Source organism: Mobula birostris, chromosome 29 (assembly GCF_030028105.1).
Source record: "Mobula birostris isolate sMobBir1 chromosome 29, sMobBir1.hap1, whole genome shotgun sequence".
NCBI lineage: Eukaryota > Metazoa > Chordata > Chondrichthyes > Myliobatiformes > Myliobatidae > Mobula > Mobula birostris.
Window position 1 is genome coordinate 4006188 of NC_092398.1, and position 21607 is coordinate 4027794.

Consider the following 21607-nt stretch of genomic DNA (forward strand, 5'->3'; position numbering starts at 1 on the left):
AGTTCCCCTTTTTCTTTAAATGAAAGAACTCGCGGGTCAGTCAGCATCTATGGAGGGAAACAGACAGGCGACGTTTCGTGGAGTCATAGTAAAGTTCAGCACAGAAACGGGCCGTTCAGTCCATCTAGTCCGTGCAGCGAAACATTTAAACAGCCTACTCCCATCGACCTGCGCCCGGACCGCAGACCTCTATTCCCCTCCCATCCATGTAACCCGTCCGAACTTCCCTTAAACGTTGAAATCGAGCCCGACACGGTTCGGGCCGACATTCTGCATCAGGGTGAAGAATGAACTAGATGGACCGAAGGGCCTGTTTCTGCGCTGTCTGGTGTGCAGGTAGATGCAAATACATCAGAGCCTCTTTCGAGTCGTTTGCATCGGCACGCGGATGTAAGGAAGATTTGCTTTTCAGCTGGATCGGCACAACATTGTGGGCCGAATGGCCTGTTTCTGTGCTGTACTCTTCTATGTTCTACGTACTTTTCTATGATTCTATAAACCGTCCCGGCCAGAAATGTTGACTGTTGCTTCATTTTCCATAGACGCTGCCTGACCTGCTGAGTTCCTCCAGCATTTTGTGCGCGTTGCTCTGGATTTCCAGCATCTGCCGAATCGCTGGTGTCTGGATTAATTGAAGCAGCGGCCGGAGACGAATGGTGTGGCGGCGTGTAGGTGACACGCCATGAGTCATACGACGAGAGGTAAAGGCCACTTCACGGGGAAAATAAGCATCATTGGCCCCCGACCCTTTATTTTGGGAGGGTGGTATAATTCTCCCCCTCCCCACCCCCAGGGTGCACAGTCTCTGCGTTATACGGGGAGGAGAGGGACGATCTCTCCGGGGATTTGGTCGCCGGGCAAAGCACACACTCGGATCACATGTGAAATGCGATCCCGATTTGCGCAGCGCCGCTCGCTCGGAGCGTTTGGGTCCAGTCGGCGAGAGGAGGCTCCGCGCTCTGTCCCACGTGGCCCCGGGTTAAATACCACACAGAGCCCCGCGGAGCTTGGCTTCCACCCGGCAAACTTCAACCTTGCCCTTCTCGTTCACTTTATTGCATTTAAATCCCCTTCAGGCGGAGAGGGGAGGGGAGCCGAGCGGCAGCCCGGGAACATGAAGCGAGCCGGGATTGCAGTGGGAGTTTCGGTTTTGCTGCTGTTTTGCCGAGTTGGCGAGGGACAGGCGGCAGGTATGTACTTTATTGAATACCCAACACTGCACGAAAGCAGTCCGGCTATTTCTTTGCTTAGTTGCTGCTTTCTACTTGAAAACTGATCTTCTGTGTCACTGTCAGTATCTAATTCCCTCCCCCCTCGCAGACTTCAGGTTTAATATTACAGAACGGCTTAAACCTTTGAATTTTAAAGCCAACTTTTCCCAGCGGCGACCACAGTATCTGACGCTCTGGTAGACCCGCCGCTTGTGGGTTTAGGACACAATAGTTCAGCCGCACCTGCTTTGATATTGTTTTACAAGCCGCCGTTCCTCTGAAGTGAAACGTAAAGCGGAGCCTCTCAGCGAAGGGGGTTTGTTAGCGGTTGAGTGAGGGCTGGAATTTTCCATTGTTTTGCCGTGGCTGTGCTCGATAATTGCCACTCGGAATTTGAAACTCCTCCCTCCGACTGACGGCTGCCGGTTGCAAGGTGTCGGTGCATGTTTGGTTCGAGAAATCACCTTTTTTTAAAAAAAAGTATATTTAATTATTAACCGGAGTTCTGCTGTGTGGATTGGTCCTGCACAAGCAACCATTGTAATGCTGAAAAAAGCCACTGCACAGTTTTAATCCTTTTTCCCGAATAGTAATATCCCTCAGTGCTTGAGTGAGTTTTAAAGAAAATTGCATTTTTTAGCGCCTTTCACGTCCTCATTTTAGGTTTCCTAAAGTTTTTCAGCCAATGAACTTTTATTTCCCGTCCCTATGCCCTCGCCAAGTCCTGCTCCAGTGCCAGGGTGAAGACAGACACAGAACAGAGGGTTGGCACCTTGTATGTGTGTCTACAAACAGACACTGGGGTATCAACCAGTTTCAAATAGCCTCCTCTCTCCTCCCTCCCCTCCCACGTTACCCTCCCTCCCTCCCCCCCACGTCACCCTCTCTCCCCCCCACGTCACCCTCCCTCCTTCCCTCCCCCTCCCACATCACCCTCCCTCCTTCCCTCTCCCTCCCACGTCACCCTCCCTCCTTCCCTCCCCCTCCCACATCACCCTCCCTCCCTCCCCCTCCCACGTCACCCTCCCTCCCCACCCTCCACATCACCCTCCCTCCTTCCCTCCCCACCCTCCACGTCACCCTCCCTCCTTCCCTCCCCCTCCCACATTACCCACCCTTCCTCCCTCCCTCCCCTCCCATGTCACCCTCCCTCCCTCCCCTCCCACGTCATTCACTGGTTGAGTTCCTCTGGATTGCAGCATCTGCAAAATGTTGTGGTCCCAGTGGAGTGAGAATGCGATCTGAGAGATTTGGTCCCGTCGTCCAGTAGACTTCAGGACAGTGTCATCATTGAGTGCATTTAAAGCAGAGGCTGAGAGGTTCTTGATTCATCAAGGTGTCAGAGGATACAGGGAGAAGGCAGAAAATGGAGAGAGAGGAAAAATAAAACAACATTGATGGAATGGTGAGGCAGACTTGATGGCCCGAATGGCCTAATTTGCTCCTGTATCTTATGGTCTTATTTGCTTTTGACATCTGCCGTGACTTAATTTCCAGTAGATTTATTTACAGCAGATCTGAGGGAAGTTGTATTTCTGTTCTCCAATATTTTCAAAAGTCTTAAACTCGAGAAAGCTTGCAGATGCTGGAAGTTCAAGCACCTCACACAAAACGCTGGAGGAACTCAGCAGGTCAGGCAACGTCTATGAATGGGGGGAAAGCGGTCGACCTTTCAGGCTGAGACCCTTCTTCAGGGCTGGAGAGGAAGGGGAAAGATGCCAGAATAAAAAGATCTGAATAAACCTTTTATTAAGAGGCAAGCTGGAAGGTGATAGGTGAAGCCAGCTGGGTGGGAAAGGTCAAGGGCTGGAGAAACAATACTCTGATAGGAGAGAAGAGTGGACCATAGGAGAAAGGGAACAGGAAGGGGACCCAGGGGGAGGTGATAGGTAAGCGAGAAGTAGAAGATCAGAGTAGGGAATAGAGAAGAGGGGGGTGAATTTGCTTACTGGAAGGAGAAATCAATATTCATGCCATCAGGTTGGAAGCTACTCAGACGGAATATGAGGTGTTGCTCCTCCACACTGAGGGTGGCCTCGCCTTGGCACAAGAGGAGGCCATAGACCGAAATGTTGGAGTGGCAATGGGAACCAGTATTAAACTGTTTGGTCACCGGGAAGTGCCGCTTTTGGCGGGTGGAGCAGAGGTGCTCGACAAAACGGTCCTCCAATTTACAAACGAGGCCACATTGGGAGCACCAGACATCAGAAGAATGTCTGGAGCTGCAGCAATACGTTTGGGATTCTTTGTGACCCATTACCTGTGTTCTTGGGGTTGTCTGGGGCCTTGGTGAGAGACTTGCCCCAGTCTAAGCTATTGCTTATTCCTTCTCTGCATTTAAATTCTACTGGTGACGATCTCTCTCCCTCAATTTGGAAAACTTGTTTGTCATCAAAACAACTGTGTGATATTTAGCAGACTAGCACTGAGCTTGCAGGAGGTTTGAGACGCTTTTCTACAATGAAACCAGATTTTTTAAAGTTGGTCTTCCATTGGTTTCAGAATCAGGTTTAATATCACTGCCATTTGTCATGAAACTTGTTTTGCAACAGCAGCAGAGTGCAAGGCACAAAACTTAAGAAGTTGTGAAATTAAATCAATAATACAAGAAAGGAATAGCGAGATAGCATTCATGGATCATTCAGAAATCTGGTGACAGAAGGCAAGAAACTGTTCCTAAATCATTGAGTACGTGTCCTCACGATCTCCTTTCTGAAGTTTGTAACAAGAAAGTGGGATGTCCCAGATGGTGAGGTTCCTTAGTGATGGACATTGCCTTCTTGAAGCTTTCTCTTGCAGGTGTCCCCAATGTTGCTGATATTGGTAGTCATCGATTAGAGCTAATGGACCACTAATCAGAATCAGCTTTAATATCACCAGCATATGTCGTGAAATTTGTTAACTTTGTGGCAGCAGTACAATGCAATGCATGATCATATTTTAAAAACGGAATCAGAGTATATATTATAATCTTAAATCATTGAGTGTGTGTCTTCAGGCTCCTACACCTCCTTCCCGATGGTAGCAGTGAGAAGAGGGCATGTCCTGGGTGATGGGGTCCTTAATGATGGACCTTTTTGAGGCATCGCTCCTTGAAGATGTCCTGGATACTACAGAGGCTGGTGCCCATGATTGAGCTGACTAATTTTACAACTCTTTGCAGCTTACTTTGTCGCAGTAAAGCCAGCAGATCTGGTTCAGTCGTTACTGTTCTTTTTCCCTTTGATCATCTTTTTTTCTTTAAGCGGAAGGGTTGCACCTCTCCAGCCCCATGGGAGGGTATAGGAGGTTTGTAGCAGATGAGCTCCGTTCTTTGAAGTTCAAGGTGGAGATGGAGGGACTTCTGGACCACGGGGGAGAGGGAATATTGGCCAGGACACCAGGGATAACCCGCCTGTTCTTAATATGGAAGACTGGAATCTTTTTATAACCTGCTGTTTGTCTCAGTTTAATATCCCATCTTGTAGGCAACACCTGACACTGCGGCTTGAGTGACCCAGTTTTGTCTGTTACGGGTTTTAACAATCTGAGATGTTGGTGCACCAATTAGACCCAAAATTTGAGTTTAATTGGCCCACAGTTTGGTTGATGTAATGTGTCCTCCATTTGTGATCAACTGACTTGTTCAAGGTGATACAGGGGTAAAAATACCTCCCACTTCGTAATTTCAAATGAAACCACATCTCACTCTGATGATGTTAAATTCGGGGGTCTTGCTGACAGTGAAGCACGTTGCAATGAATCGTTGAGCGATCTTAATTGGTTAGGGAGACGGACTGAGGAATGACAAATGGATTTCTCTCCAGATAGGTGTGAGGTGATGCATTTTGGACGTTCAAACCAGGGTAGGACTTGTACTCTGAATGGCAGGTCACTGACAAGAGTTGTGGAATAGAGAGACTTGCGATACAACACTTAAAGTTGACAGGGTGGTTGTTAGAGCGTTTTTTGGGGGTTGGTATATATCGCAAATAACTTCAGCAACTGACTTCAGATCTGAATATGAAATGTGGATTAAAGCTGAAGTGCAGCTCTGAACCATGGATTCCTAACAACTGTGAACCACAATTAATTGGAAGACTGGACAATGCTAATTTAAATTCTTTATCTGGGTGTCTGTGGTGTGGGTGTGAAGAGGGAGCTGTGAAGGTTGTGTGTAGTTCAAAGGAAGCATTGTAAATATGGAATTGTCCTTTGATCCTTAGTATTTAAAAGATCATGTAGTGTTGAGTCAGGCAGACCTTCTTCCTCCGAAAGGGTCTCTAGGGTGGTAAAGAAGCCATTTATGATGCTGGCCTTCCTCAGCCAGCGCATCGAGTTCAACAATAGGAACATTATGTTGCGGTTGTATATTGGTGAGCTCAGAGTTGGAGTAGAGTGTACAGTTTTGGTCACCTGTTACGGGAAAAACGTTGTCAAACTTCAGAGAAGGGGTTCCCAACCCGAGGTCCTTTTTTTGAAGTCAAGTCAAGTTTATTATCATTTAACTATATACATGAGAAAGTTACTGACATGATGAAGGAAGCCCTGAACACCACCAGAGACGCAGGATCTTCATTGCTGCCCTAATGGGCAGAAAGTAAGTAAGTAACTATGCACTTGTGTACTATCATATGAGGCAATGTTTCTCTGGACCAGGGTTTAAAGCACAGCAGTACACACAACACACAATAACTTAGGAAAGTAAGAATTAAATCTACAAATGAATTATGCATAGATAAACAAAGCAAAGTGCATAAATTAAATATCGTAGGGTACAGTATAAGTTATCTGGTGACACTTCGAATGCGATGCGGCAGGGAGTTCTGAATCCTAATGGCCTGAGGGAAGAAACTGTTTCTCATCCTGGCCGTTCTTGTTTTATGCATCGGAGTCTCCTGTCTGATGGTAGAAAGTCAAAGAGGATGCTGGTTGGATGGATATTGCTTGATAGTATTGGTTCATGACATTAAAAAGGTTTGGGACTCTTGCTGTGAGGGTGGAGGAGAGATTTACAAGGACGCTGCCTGGACTCGAGGGCCTGAGTTATAGGGGGAGGTCGTTCCTGTTTGGTCTTTATTCTTTGGAGCAAAGGAGAATGAAAGGTGCCCTCATAGAAGTTTGTAAATGCATGAGGGGCGTGGATAAGGTGGATAGTCATATTCTGTTCCCCAGAGGTAAGGAGTTAAACAGTACAGCTAGGAAGAAACTTGGAACAATTTTCTGCAGCCCACAGAAAGTTGCTGATCATTGCCAGAGCCATCTTGTCCAAGAAGGACTCGGACCCAGGTTCAAGAGCAGTTACTACCCCACAACCATCAGGCTCTTGAACAAAAGGGGATAACTACACTCACTTGCCCATCCATTGAGATGTTCCCACAACCAATTATCTCACTTTAAAGACTCTTTATCTCATTATCTCATGTTCTCATTATTTGTTGCTATTCATTTATATTTGCATTTGCACAGTTTGTTGTCTTCTGCACTCCGGTTGATCTTTCATTGATCCCGTTATAGTTACTATTCTATAGAAAATCAATCTCGGGGTTGTATGTGGTGATGTATATGTCCTTTGATAATAAAATTTACTTTGAACTTTGTTTAAAAAGTAGAGGACACAGATATAAGATAAGAGGGGAGGGATTTACGAGACCCAAGAGGTTTACACAGAGCTTAGTTTGTCATGGTCTGGTCCGTGAAGTCCGCATTCCAGTTCACGGTCCGGTCCATGGACTCGGGACTCCGGGTCTTCCAGCTGTCCCTTGTTTTGATTGAGTTAAGCATAGGTACCTGATTCCCATCTTGAAATATAAGTAGCTTTGGGGTTGAGTGTAGGCTGCTGGTTTGTCTTGTCAGTCCCTCATGGAGCAACCTGCTGATGGAAGGCTAGTGAAACCATTTGTGATCTCTAGGCCTGGTTGGAGGACCACTGCTTCATGGAACCTTGTTGCCACTCGTTGAAGTAGTCATTGTGGTATAGATTTGGCTGCTTCTGTAGCCAGCCAAGGTTGCTGGTTGCCCCGAGACTGAGAACCACCCTGGACTGAGCTCTTTTCCTGTCCTTGCCTCCGTTGGGTAAGCCAGGCTGTAATTGCTGTTTCCCTGTGGATGATTCTGTCCCTTCCTGTCCCTTGCCTCTGTCGGTAAGCCAGGCCGATTGCCGTTACCCTGCGGTTGGTTCTGTCCCTTCCTGTCCCTTGCCTCCATCGGGTAAACAGGCTGTTTGCCATTACCCTGTGGTTGGGTCCGTCCCTCCCTGTCCTTGCCTCCGTGGGGTGAAGTTCCGCATCCTGCCCAGGAGTTCCGCGTCCTACCCAGGAGAAGCTCCAAGAACCCAAGCCTCGAAGATCCCAAGCCAAGCTCCAAGAACCCAAGCCTGAAGACACCTGCCTCCATGCCTCAAGACCAAGACCCCAGCCTGCAGCCCCAAGCCTCTAGACCTCAGCCACGTCCTGTCCCATAGTCATGTCACGTCCTTGCTTGGTTCTAGGGCCTGAGCCCGAGGCAAGACCCAGATTCTGGGTCCTTGTCCAGTCTCTGGCTCGGAGCCCAAGCCCAGGCTCCTAGTGCATAGTTCCTTGTCCGGGCCCCCTGTCTTGTCCATGCCCTAGCCCAAGTCTGCGTTCTTGTCCCTGCTCCTTGACTGTATCCTGTCACGTCCCTACTCTAGTCAAGTCCTGTTCCTTGTACTTCAGTGTCTGTGTCTCGCATTTGGGTCCGTCCAAAAACTTCAAGCCTCCGACCAGCCCCTCTGACACAGCCTCTACGAGCACCATCCTCTGCCGAGTGCTTCGACCCCTCCCTGGCAGCCGAGCAACAAGCAAAGCCGAGGACTCGGGGCCTTCTCCTCCGGAGATTCTGGACCACACAGTAGCAGCAGCAGCGAAGCAGGAATTTCAGAAGTTTCTCCAGATGTTCCTCCGTGCTCTCGCATCCGTCTCCATCAAATCAGGATTGTGCACGGCCCCCTACCTGACAAATAACAGACAGCACCACCGGAGTGGCCGCTGCGAGCTGCGTCGCACCACCATCTTCTCCTCCCGCCATAAATGCATTATATTCAATAAAAATTAGTTTCTTGTTTCTCCAAATTCCTATGTGATACAAGTAGTTCAAAATTATTGTGTTCACCTTCAAACAGTCTATCATAAACAACAAAAAACATGAGGAAGCAACCTGTTCAAAAAAAAAAATTGTTGTCCTGTGCTATGTATCATTCAAACACTTTTTAACCTGTATCCCTCTGTGTGGTAGCTGGCTGCCACATTTCTTCTGATATTAATAACTCTTGTGTTTAAAATAATTTACTCATTGGCTGTCTTGAAAGGAGACCTTAAAGCCACTAAGGAAATACAAGTCTGCATTCCTGCAGATCATTTTTGTACTCTAAAAGATGCTGCACAATTTTTAAATGTCAGCTGGAATTTAATGCAGACAAGTGTGAGGGGTTGAATTTTGAACTGGACATGCCAGGGTAAGGCTTATACAGTGGACGGCAGGCAACAGGGGAGTGTGGTGGGACAGATCCATAATTCCTTGAAAGTGGTATCACAGGTGCATGGGGTTGTAAAGAGAACTTTTGGCACACAGGAGTTGGGCTGATGTTGAAGTTGTACAAGATATTCATTATGTGCTGTGTCATATGACATTATGCACTGTATCATATGATATCATTATGCACCATGTCATATGACATTATCATTATGTGCTGTGTCGTATGGCATCATTATTATGTGCCGTGTCGTTTGACATGTGCGATCGTGGTCTTCCCATGACCATGATTGTACGTGGCAAATTTTTCTACAGAAGTGGTTTGCCATTGCTTTCTTCTGGGCAGTGTCTTTACAAGACAAGTGACCCCAGCCATTATCAATACTCTTCAGAGATTATCTGGCATCAGTAATCGCTTAACCAGGACTTGTGATGTGCACCAGCTACTCGTCCAACCATTTGCCACCTGCTCCCATGACCCTGGGAAGGCTAAGCGGGTGAGACCAAATTTGGAGTTTTGGTCACCTACCTATCGGAATGGTATCAATAATATTGAAAGAGTACGAGGACTTGAGTTACTGGGAAAGGTAGAATAGGTTAGGGCTTTGCTTCCTGCAGCGTAGGAGAATGACGAAAAATCTTCTAGAAGTATACAGAATTGAGGGGCAAAGATACAATGAATTCCTGCAGGCATTTTCCACTGAGGCAGAGTGAGACTAGAACAAGAGGTCATGGGTTAAGGTTGAGAGTTCCCTGAGGGGGCACCTCTTCACTCAGAGGATGGTGCGAGTGTGGAATGAGTTGCCAGCAGGAGTGATGGATGCAGGTTCAATTTCAACATTCAAGAGGAGTTTCCAAGAGTATATGGATGGGAGGGATATAGAGAGCTATGGTCAAAGGAACCAGACAGAATGATATTTTGTCGCAGACTAGATGGGCTGAAGGGCCTGTTTCTGTGCTCTAGTGCTCTATGACTCTAAGTGTTCTCTTTGATAAAGCTGGTCCTTGATTTGTGGAGATGCTGGGGAATGGTTTGAAGATTCAGATCCATTAAAAGTTAAAAGTCCCAGGTTGGAAGTGGCTAACACCAGGGAGCATAATTTAAGGTGATTGGAAGAAAGTTTGAAGTACAAAGTAAATTTTATTATCAAAGTGTGTGTACATATATGTCACCACATACAACCCTGAGATTCCTTTTCCTGTGGGCATACTCAGCAAATCTATAGAATAGTAACTATAACAGGATCAGTGAAAGATCAACCAGAGTGCAGAAGACATCAAACTGTGCAAATGCAAATATAACTAGCAATAAATAGTGAGAACATGAGATAATGAGATAAAGAGTCCTTAAAGTGAGATCATTGGTTGTGAGAACATTTCAATGATGGTGCAAGTGAATGTAGATAGGAAGTTTTGTCTTTGAATTTATTGAAATGTCAATCAATTGATTCTTGCATTAAATATTCTGTATTTAATATCCTATTCGTGCATTTTCTCGACAGAATGTGCAGAATTGGAGACCTGTACATCTTGCATCACTGGCAATGCTTTGCTGAATTTAACAGACTGCGTGTGGGTGCATTGTCAGTCAGGTGAGTGTCTTGTACATTATTCAAGGTGGTGTGCAGCAGATCTTCACAAGGTCTTTAAATGCAATATGTTAGTTTTCGGTTTGTTTATGCAAAACCTCTTGGGTCAACACCTTGCACAGTTTAAAACGCAGCACATTTTCACATTCTAAAAATAGCTTTGATTGCATGATCCGGCTAGGTTAACTAAACCAATGAAAGTACCAGATGGATGATTGATGTACTTATTATTGAGATATTTATTTTGCTTAATAATTCACTGGTTCCATTTAATATCCGAGAACGTGTATAGTAGACAACCTGAAATTCTTGCTCTTCACAGACATCCACGAAACAGAAGAAAATCTCAAAAAATAAATGACAGGAGAAACGTTAGAAACCCAAAGCCCCCCTTCCCCCCTCCCACACATAACCAGCACCCCACCCCCCACTTGTTCCAGCAGGAAGCCCCACCACCCACTGTCCAAGCAAAAGCAGAGTCCCCAAAGAAACCTTGATTGAGAGTCCATCAAAGACTACAATCAGTAACCCAGCACCTTGACGCTCTCCCTCTCTCACGAGGGAGAGGGAAGTATCACTCCTTCCACAGCGAGAGGGGAGATTAACAGCTCGCTGTTTCGACGTTGTGGTCTGCAGTGTCATTTTATTCCTCTAAGTGGAGAATCGGCAGCAAACTCTCTCTCACTATCCAGAGAGAGGAAAAAGCGCAGGGGCCTCCGACAGCCAGTCTCATTGTTTCGATCCCACGCGATGCTTCAGTTGGCGCCACCCGTGAGGAATTTGGCCGCGAAGGCGCGCGCCTGGAGCTATTGAAAACGCCAGGCTGCTCAGCGGGCTTCCAGAGTGAGAACCTACTGCCATGAAGAACTGCAGTTTGAGTGCAGCTGTAGATCATAGATTGCAGCAGAACCCCAGCCACCATGAAAAGTATTGAAGAGACATTAAAAAGTGGAATTTAAGCTGTTTTACAGACAAACTCAAAAGAACTCTCCCTCTGGCACCATCTTGTCTAAATAAGAGTACATTTAACCACCTTATAAATTTGGTCATTTTTGTTTGAAATAAGCCATGAATATTGAAGTAGATTATTTCATAAAATTTGCAATAGATCAGAATCAGTTTTAATATCACTAGTGCACAGCACGTCGTGACATTTGATGCAGCAGCAGTTCCTGAGGCCAAAAGATGTAGGAGCAGAATTGGGCCATTCAGCCCGTCGAGTCTGCTCCTCCATTTCATCATGGCTGATCCATTTTCAGTCCAAATCTCCAGCCTTCTCCCTTCATGCCCTGACTAATCAAGAATCTATCAACCTCTGCCTTAAATGACTTGGTCTCCACAATCACCCGTGGCATTGAATTCCACAGATTCTGGTGAAAGAAATTCCTCCTCATCTCAATGGTACAAAATATTAAAAAATAAGAAAGATATTTAATGACCATTTTATCATATATAAAGAGAGAGCCAAAAGCAGTGAGGTAGTGGTCAGGGGTTGGTATACTGTCTTTCTGAAATCTGATGGCACCATGTTTTAATGAGAAGAAGCTATGGCAGAGAAACTCCTGCAGCGACTGCATTTCCAAAATGTCACCCTGAGCTCTCTATTTATGTGTGTGGCACTTTTCCCTTGGTAGGCTGAACATCTTGGCTCAGGTGGATGTTTGAGATTACATCAGCCGTTTACTTCTGCTCAGAGCGGGGATCAAAACCCTTGCTCCTAACGATGATCTGCAACTGCCAGTCACTCTCTAGATCTCCCCGCTGCCTGGCCAAGCGGCTGTAGGCATGGAATGGGTGAATTGCTAGCTAAGTCCAGTCGTGCTTGGCAGTAAGCTGTTAGCAGTGGCTGAAGGAGCAATTTTTTTTTCCCTTTTGGATTACTCTCTTTCCTGAATTTGTGCTCTGTTAAAAATAAAACATAGAACAGTACAGGCCATTCAGCCCACAATGTTGTGCTGACCCTTTGGCCTACTCTAAAAATCACTTTAACCCTTTGCTACCACAGAACTCTTACGTTGGTTTAAGATGGCGCTAATGATGCCCAGCGACTGCTAACAGGCGGCAAAAAAATCTAAACAAAGGAAGCTACTGTATACCTTATAAAGAACACTTTTTAAATAACGAACAATGCTAACAATGGAGAGGCGAGCAAATGGTGATCGAGTTGCGTGGTGGACGAGGCGCAGGCGAGGAGTGGACGTGGCGAGTGGAGACGAGTGGTGGCAGAGGCGTGGGGAGAGGTGTTGTTGTGGCATCAATCTCTCTGTATAAATAATGGCATTCTACCTGTACTTCACCTCAAACACTTTCAAAATTATGTCCCTTCATATTAGCCATTAATGCCCTGAGGGGGCGGGGGGGTGAATCTCTCGATCTATGCTTTTTATCATCTTGTACACCTCTATCAAGTCACCTTTCATTCTTCTTCACTCTAAAGAGAGAAATCCCAGCTTGTTCAAGCTATCTTCTCTAATCCAGGCTGCTTCCTGGTGAATCTCCTCTGCACCCTCTCTAAAGCTTCCACATCCTTCCTATGAGGCGACAAGGACTGAACACAATATTCCAAGCATGGTTTAACCAGAGTTTGAAAGAGCTGCAATGAAACATTCAGGCTCCTGAACTCAGTCCCCCAACTAGTAAAGGCCAATACCCCATATGCCGCCTTAACCAGCCTATCAACTTTCACAACAACTTTGAGGAATCTATGGTCTTCGTTCCTCCACACTGTTAAGAATCCTGCCAGTAACCTTGCAAAAACACGAGAGATTCTGCAGATGCTGGAAGTCCAGAGTATCGTATCAAAGTTCCAAGTAAATTTTATTATCCAAGTACATATATGTCACCATATACAACCCTGAGATTTATTTTCCTGTGGGCGTACTCAGCAAATGTATAGAATAGTAACTATAACAGGATCAATGAAAGATCAACCAGAGTGCAGAAGACAACAAACTGTGCAAATGCAATTATAAATAAATAGCAATAAGTAATGAGAACATAAGTTAATGAGATAAAGAGTCCTTTGGTTGTGGGAACATCTCAATGAATGGACAAGTGAGTATAGTTATCCCCTTTTGTTCAGGAGCCGGATAGTTGAGGGGTGGTAACTGTTCTTGAACCTGGTGGTGTGAGTCCTGAGGTTCTTGTACCTTCTACCTGATGGCAGCAGTGAGAAAAGACCATGGTCTGGGTGATGGAAGTCTGTGATGATGGATGGTGCTTTCCTAACACAGTGTTTCATGTAGATGTGCTCAGTGGTGGGAGGGTTTTAACCATGATGTACTGAGCCGTATCCACTACATTTTGTAGGATTTTCCATTCAAAGTCATTGGTGTTCCCACGCCAGGCTATGATGCAGCCAGTCAATATATTCTCCACTACACATCTATAGAAGTTTGTCAAAGTTTTGGATGTCTTGCTGAATCTCCACAGACTCCTGAGGAAGTAGAAGCTCTCAGCAGGTTAGGCGATATCTGTGGAGGGGAATAACAAATCACTATTTAGGTCTGAGACCCTTCATCAGGACCTTGTATTCTGCCTTATGTTTGACCTTCCAAAGTGAATCACTTCATATTTTTCTGATTTGAAATTAGCCTGCATAAAATTGGAGCACTTTCTGTCTGGGGTGATGACACGGTCCAGCGTCGTGCAAGCACAGATCCATTGGCTCAGTTCCACCATCCATCTCTCACCTGGAGTCTTGATGTTCCAACCCATAAAACAAAGGGACAGAATTGACTTTCCTCCACCATTCCCATCATGGCTGATTTATTATCCCGCTCAAACCCATTCTCCTGATACCCTTACTAATCAGAATCAGCTTTAATATTACCATCATTTGTTTTGAAATTTGTTGTTTTGTGGCAGCAGTGCATTGCAACACCTAATAAAAACTGTAAATTATATTAAGTATGCATATTAAAAAAGTTAACTAGTGCAAAAAGAGAACAAAAAGTAGTTGAAAGATTCAAAGGTTCATTTTATCAAAGTATTGAAGCCCCCGGTTTCCTCGGCCGCGGAGGTCACGGGAAGACGACCTCCAACCCCGCCAAACTCACGAGATAGAAACAGCTCTCCCACCCCAACCCCGGTTTGTGTGGATGCTGTGTAATTTGCTAGCCTGTTACAAATTAATGCCACAAAATAACGGACAGCACACTGCATATGATTAAAGGAATTATATTTATGGATCTTAACTAAAGGGTTAGTAAGGAATAAGAAAAAGAAAAGGGCCCATTCTAATTAAACAGTCAAATATGCACAAGTTGGAGGTCATCTTGAACTTCTCTATCACTCACACATTGGGCCCTCGGTCAGTGTGAAAGCCCACACCACCTTCCGAACAATCCATCTCGAACAAACGGCTCTCTCACTGGATTGTATGCCATGACCAGTTCTCCCCCAGTGTTTTCCCTCTCCATTTCACGCTGAGCAAAAGCCCCAAGCCCAATCTTAGTGTGTCTCACCAGAGAAAACCTCCCCTTAATTCAGCCATCCTAACTGGATGATACATATTTCTCCTCTCTCTTATCTTCAACAGTAACCCAAACAATCTGAAAACAGAGCAGGCTGAAAACAAACTGCTGTTACAGAACTGCCAAAGTGAAATACATACATAACAGTAATCGTATGATCCAGGGTATTACAGTATGTACACAGAATACAACTCTGAGATTTGTCTTCTGCAGATAGCCATAAATACAGAAAACCATAGAAGTAGTTGAAAGAAAGACATCAATTCCCCCTGCACAAAAAGAATAAGAAACAAAAACTCACAAAACCCAACCCCTCCCTCGCATAAAAAGTCACAGATCACCCACCAGGAGAAATAACAAGAAGAACATCAAACCCCAAAGCCCCCAGCCCACCAATCAGCATCAAGAAAGATTGGGCAAGAATGTGGAAAAAAACCATGGAACTGAAAAAGGCCAAATGAACTACAGTTAGTAACTACTGTTAGTAAGGTATTGTTCATGGACAGTCAAAAACAATCACCTCTGCTTTAAATATTCCCATTGACTTGGCCTCCACAGCCATTAGTGGCCGTGAATTCCACCGATGCACCACTCTTTGGCAAAAGAAATTCCTCCTCATCTCTATTCTAAAGAGATGTCCTTGTCTTCTGAGGTGGTGTCCTCTGGTCCTTAACTCTCCCACTATTGGAAACATCCTCTCCACATCCACTCTATCCAGGTCTTTCAACATTCCACAGCTTTCAATGAAGAGCCCCCACCCTCCCAATGTAACAATGTCTTTGTATGGGAGTCACAGAGATAATTCTGCATGTAGTCAGTACAGTGAAACACCAACTATCCTGTGGCCTCAGTCACTCTTCATGGAAAAATGTGATGTAACTTCACTACGGAGAAAGATCTTGGTGATTGTAGGGATGACTTACAGCGGACTGAAAAGCTTGAGCATGTAGATATTAAGAAAGAGGATGTGCTGGAGCTTTTGGAAAGCATCAAGTTGGATGAGTCAATGGGACCGGATGAGATGTACGCCAGGCTACTGTGGGAGGTGAGGGAGGAGATTGCTGAGCCTCTGGCAATGATCTTTGCATCATCAATGGGGATGGGAGAGGTTCCGGAGGATTGAAGGGTTGCAGATGTTCCCTTATTCAAGAACGGGAGTAGAGATAGCCCAGGAAATTATAGACCAGTGAGTCTTACTTCAGTGGTTAGTAAGTTGATGGAGAAGATCCTGAGAGGCAGGATATTTGAACATTTAGAGGGGCATAATATGATTAAGAATAGTCAGCATGGCTCTGTCAAAAGCAGGTCGTGCCTTACGAGCCTGATTGAATTTTTTGAGGATGTGACTAAACACATTGATGAAGGTAGAGCCGTAGACGTAGTGTATATGGATTTCAGCAAAGCATTTGACAAGATACCCCATGCAAGGCTTATTGAGAAAGTAAGGAGGTTTGGGATCCAAGGGGACATTGCTTTGTGGATCCAGAACTGGCTTGCCCACAGAAGGCAAAGAGTGGTTGTAGATGGGTCATATTCTGCGTGGAGGTCGGTCACCAGTGGTGTGCCTCAGGGATCTGTTCTGGGACCCTTACTCTTTGTGATTTTTATAAATGACCTGGATGAGGAAGTGGAGGGATGAGTTTGTAAGTTTGCTGATGACACAAAAGTTGGAGGTGTTATGGATAATGTGGAGGGCTGTCAGAGGTTACAGCGGGACATTGATAGGATGTAAAACTGGGCTGAGAAGTGGCAGATGGAGTTCAACCCAGATAAGTGTGAGGTGGTTCATTTTGGTAGGTCAAATATGACGGCAGAATATAGTAACACTCACAACACGCTGGAGGAAGTCAGCAAGTCGGGCAGCATCCGTGGAAAAGATCGGTCAACGTTTCGGGCCGGAACCCTTCGTTAGGACTGTAGGGGGAAGGGGCAGAGGCCCTATAAAGAAAGTGGGAAGGAGAAGGCTGGTAAGTTCCAGGTGAAAAACCAGTAAGGGGAAAGATAAAGGGGTGGGGGAGGGGAAGCGGGGAGGGGAAGCAGGGAGGTGATAGGCAGGAAAGGTGAAGAAAGAATAGGGGAAAACACAGCGGGTAGTAGAAGGAGGCGGAACCAAGAGGGAGGTAGTAGGCAGCTGGGGGAGGGGACAGAGTGACATAGAGCAGAATATAGTATTAATGGTAAGACTCTTGGCAGTGTGGAGGATCAGAGGGATCTTGGAGTCCAAGTCCATAGGACACTCAAAGCTGCTGCGCAGGTTGACTGTGTTGTTAAGAAGGCGTACGGTGTATTGGCCTTCATCAATCGTGGGATTGAGTTCAAGAGCCGGGAGGTAATGTTACAGCTATGTAGAACCCTGGTCAGACCCCACTTGGAGTACGGTGCTCAGTTCTGGTCGTCTCACTGCAGGAAGGATGTGGAAACCATAGAAAGGGTGTAGAGGATATTTACAAGGATGTTGCCTGGATTGGGGAGCATGCCTTATGAGAATAGCTTGAGTGAACTCGGCCTTTTCTCCTTGGAGCGACGGAGGATGAGAGGTGGCCTGATAGAGGTGTATAAGATGATGAGAGGCATTGATCGTGTAGATAGTCAGAGGCTTTTTCCCAGGGCTGAAATGGCTAACACGAGAGGAGACAGTTTTAAGGTGCTTGGAAGTAGGTACAGAGGGAATGGCAGGGGCAAGCAAGTTTTTACGGAGAGAGTGGTGAGTGTGTGGAATGGGCTGCCAGCGACGGTGGTGAAGGCAGATACGATAGGGTCTTTTAAGAGACTCCTGGACAGGGACATGGAGCTTAGAAAAATAAAGGGCTATGGGTAAGCCTAGGTAGTTCTAAGGTAAGGACATGTTCGGCTCAGCTTTGTGGGCCGAAGGGCCTGTGTTGTGCTGTAGGTGTTTTATGTTTCTGTTTTCTAAGTTAAAAATTCAAGCTAAGCAGGTAAGTGTCCAATATTATAGCAAGACATGATTCTTCTGAAATTTGGTTTAGTTGAAGTTTATGGAACCTAATACTGGAAGCTCCACAGAGCATACTGCCGATACTGTTGAAAGCAATCACCCTCTGGGGTCAGTGATCCTGGAGGTCAGGTCGTCTGGCGCTGAGGAGACCTGCGAATCCACTATTGGTGAATCCCAAATCGGATGTCCGTATGGGTGGGAGTCATGAGGGCCGGTGATTCTCCGGGCTGCCGGCATTGAAGGTCCAGGTCAGAATCCGAATCGGGTTTAGTAAAATAGTAAGGTAGTGTTCACGGGTTCAATGTTCATTCAGAAAATGGGTGGCAGAGGGGAAGAAGCTGTTCCTGAATCGTTGAGTGTGTGTGTCTTCAGCCTCCTGGACCTCCTCCCAGATGGTAGCAATGAGAAGAGGGCATGGTCTGGGTGATGGGCATGTGAGTCTGGAAATCGAGGGCTGATGTGTGCTGTGGTTGAAGGTCAGTGATCCCAGAGTTCAGGTTGGAGGTCTGTAGGGGTGGGAGTCACGAGGCCCAGTGATTCTCCAGGCTGCCAGCATTAGAGGATGATGTGAGTCTGGAAGTCGAGGCCCGATGTGCGATGTGGTTGAAGGTCACCGATCCCAGAGGTCAGGTCAGTTGAGACCTGAAGGTCAAACGTGATTGGCGTGTCCTGGGGTGATACCCAGAGGTCAGTGAACGCGGAGGTAGAGGCCCGCAGGTCAAGCCTGCGATTTCGGAGCAGGGACTAGAGTTGAAAATCCCAACATCTGGGCTTGTATTGCTGTTGTTTTGTCTTGTTCTGGTGCTGTTGCTCGTGATCCTCTGCTGAAGGTGGTGGATGATCTCTGTTGGCAACGAAATGTGTAGCGACTCTTGCGGGCTGCCCACATCACATCCTCGGGCGTGTTGGTTGTTAACACAAAAATAACATGTTTCACTGTATGTTTCAATGTACCTGAGATAGATAAATGAATCTAAATCTGAATCCAAATATTATCTATTTGGCCCAATGAATTTCAGCCTGGGTTTCATTTGGTTTCATTGCAACTCCTCAACTCAGCCACAAGCGGGTTCCTATTCTGATATGTCAATCGATGGCCTCCTCTTGTGCCAAGATGAGGCCACCCTCAGGGTGGAGGAGCAACACTTTTTATATTCTGTCTGGAGAGCCTCCAACTTGATGGCATAAATATCAATTTCTCCTTCTGGTTAAAAAAAATCCCCCCCTTCTATTTCCCCACTGACCTTTTACCTCTTCTCACTATTGCTTTGGGTCCCATCCTCTTTCCCTTTCTCCTTTCGTCCACTCCCCTCACGTATCAGATTCCTTCCTCTCCAGTCCCTGTCCTTTCACCCACCTGTCTTCACCTATCACCCTCTTGCTAACCCCCTCCCCACCCCACCATCTTTTTATTCTGGTGTCTTCCCCCTTCCGTCTCAGTCCTGGTGAAGCTTCTCGGCTTGAATGTGGACTGTTTATTCATTTCCGTAGATGCTGCCTGACCTGCTGAGTTCCTCCAGCATTTTGTGTGAGTTGCTTTGCATATTTAGCTTATCCGCTTTGTTTTATAACTTCAAAGAGTTAATTCAAGGTGAAAAACAAGAAGAGCCGAGAGATGTGAGTCTCAGTTTGTTCTTTACTTTAAGCGAGCCGTGCAGAGAGCTCGTGGGAGCGTCATGAAGTATGGTTGCTGCCCATTATCCTTGCTGGTGTTTAGGGCAGCAGCGAAGGACCTCCATCTCTGTCTGCCCTTGGCCACTCAGATGTAGAGAATTCTTCACTGCTGTTTCTGTAACAGTTTTGTTTTACCAGCCGGGGTTGTTAGTTCTGAGCTGGACCACAGAACCTGGAGAATTGTGGACTACTCTTAGTCTGACCTCTGCCCTTTGACCTTTTTGGCATGGGTGACCCTACCAAGAGCCAAGGCATAAAGCCCTGATTCCAGCCACCATCCTCCAAGAGGACCACAACCTTGTCGTAGGGTTTGGAGGCTTGTGTGCCTCAATGACCCAGAGAGCTTTGTTGGCTGGAGTCAGGGCTTCATGCTTTGGCTCTTGGTAGGGTCACCCATGCCAAACAGGTCAAAGGGTAGAGGCCAGACTACGAGTGGTTCACCGGTCCTCCAGGTTCAGGGGTTCAACTTGGGTTAACAACCCTGACTGGTAAAATAAAATTATTATGGAAACAGCAATGAAGAATCCTTCTACATCTGAGTGTGACGGTATGCCTGAGTCTCCACCCGGACTTGCATGGCTGACAGTAGTGAAAACCGAGAGGAAGCTCCTGACGTGATGAAGGAAGCCCTGAACACCACCAGAGATGGATGACCTTCATTCCTGTCCTAAACAGCAGCGGTGAAGCAAGCAGAGAGATTCCAGCCAACATCGCTGTCTGGGTCATTGAGGCATGCAGGCCTTGAAACCCCATGACAAGGTTGTGGTCCTCTTGGAGAAACGTGATGTATACAATTCACATATCTTTACATATAACCTGTAATGAATTATTTCAACTAACAAAGAATGGTTTATCAACAGTGTATTTATAAGATTACTCAAATATTACTGAAATATTAAATACACAACTATCAGTACGGTATTTCTATTTTGATGTTAGTTTGAAACCCTTTGTAATTCTAAAGCTTCAGATGTGTTGATTTACACAGAGTCCAGTGACTGCAAAGTCTTCATTTTTAAGTTTGCTCTTCAGAGCTGAATTTGAATTATTTAGTGTGATCTTGTACCTTTAACAGAGCCAGCTGCCTGACGTGCTATTGCCAAGACAGAGATTGTTTTGTCCCCGCAGAATTTTTCCGGAAGAGAATATTTGAAAAGTCAGAAATAGGAAATCATGCCAAGGCCTCTGCTTGAGAATAAAATTTCATGATGCGAGGCTTTTTAAAAATCCCTTGGGGTTCTGCAGCCCCAAGGTGGTGGATACAACCAGTTCATCCCAGGCAAAGCCCTCCCCACCCTTGAGCACAGTTACCAGGAGGAACTCAGCAGGTCAGGCAGCATCTATGGAAATGTTTAAACAGTCAGTGCTTTGAGCCGAGACCAATCTTCAGGATGGGAAAGGAAGGAGCAAGATGCCAGAATTAAAAGTTGGTGGGAGGGAAAGGAGGATAGCTAGAACATGATAGGTGAAGCCAAGGGAAAGGTAAAGGGCTGGAGAGGAAGGAATCTGATAGGAGAGGAGAGTGGATCATGGGAGAAAGGGAAGGACAAGGGGCACCAGAGGTGGGGGGGGGGGGGTGGTGATAGGCAGGTGAGGTGAGTTAAGAGGCCAGAGTGGGGAAATAGAAGAAGAGGAGGGGGGAGGGAAACATTTCTACCGGAAGAAATCAATATTCATAACATTAGGTTGGAGGCCACCCAGATGAAAGATAAAGTGTTGCTCTTCCACCCTGAGGGTGGCCTCATCTTGGCACAAGAGCAGGCCGTGGATCAACGTGGACTGACAGGAGAGGAGCGTGGATCACAGGAGAAAGGGAAGGAGGAGGGACACCAGCTGAAAGGTAGGCGAGGAGATGAGGTAAGAGGCCAGAGTAGGGAATAGAATAAGAGGGAGGAGGAACAAAAGACAAATTACTGGAAGGAGGATTCGATGTCCATGCCATCAATAGAGTGTAGAAGGGCGAGGCACTCAGTAAGATTGGGAGGAATTGGCAGCATTGATTCTAGGAGACCACTTCCTGCAGCTGGTAAGTCAGGAAGCAGGATAAATGGTTGGATAGCATCCATTGTCAAGGACCCCCCCCCCCCCCCGACCAACCAGAAACCTTGGACCCCACACCACCAGGTTCAGGAACAGTTACCCTTCAACCATCTGGTTCCTCAAATGGAGAGGATGATGTCATTCTGCACAACTCTGAACTGATTCAACAATATACAAACTCACTTTCAAGGA

The 21607-nt window shown here is 46.2% G+C and overlaps 1 protein-coding gene across 3 annotated transcripts in view; it reads left to right on the top strand.

Moving 5' to 3' along the window:
* Positions 1 to 747: 747 nt before the first annotated feature.
* The window catches only part of cd164l2 (CD164 sialomucin-like 2), an 81050-nt gene continuing 60190 nt past the window's right edge, over positions 748 to 21607 (top strand). For all 3 annotated transcript variants that reach the window (XM_072246449.1, XM_072246450.1, XM_072246452.1), the window contains exons 1-2: positions 748 to 1190; positions 10184 to 10273. In XM_072246449.1, coding sequence (XP_072102550.1) covers positions 887 to 1190; positions 10184 to 10273 — 394 coding nt within the window. In that variant the 5' untranslated portion in view covers positions 748 to 886. The remainder of the gene's footprint in view (positions 1191 to 10183; positions 10274 to 21607) is intronic.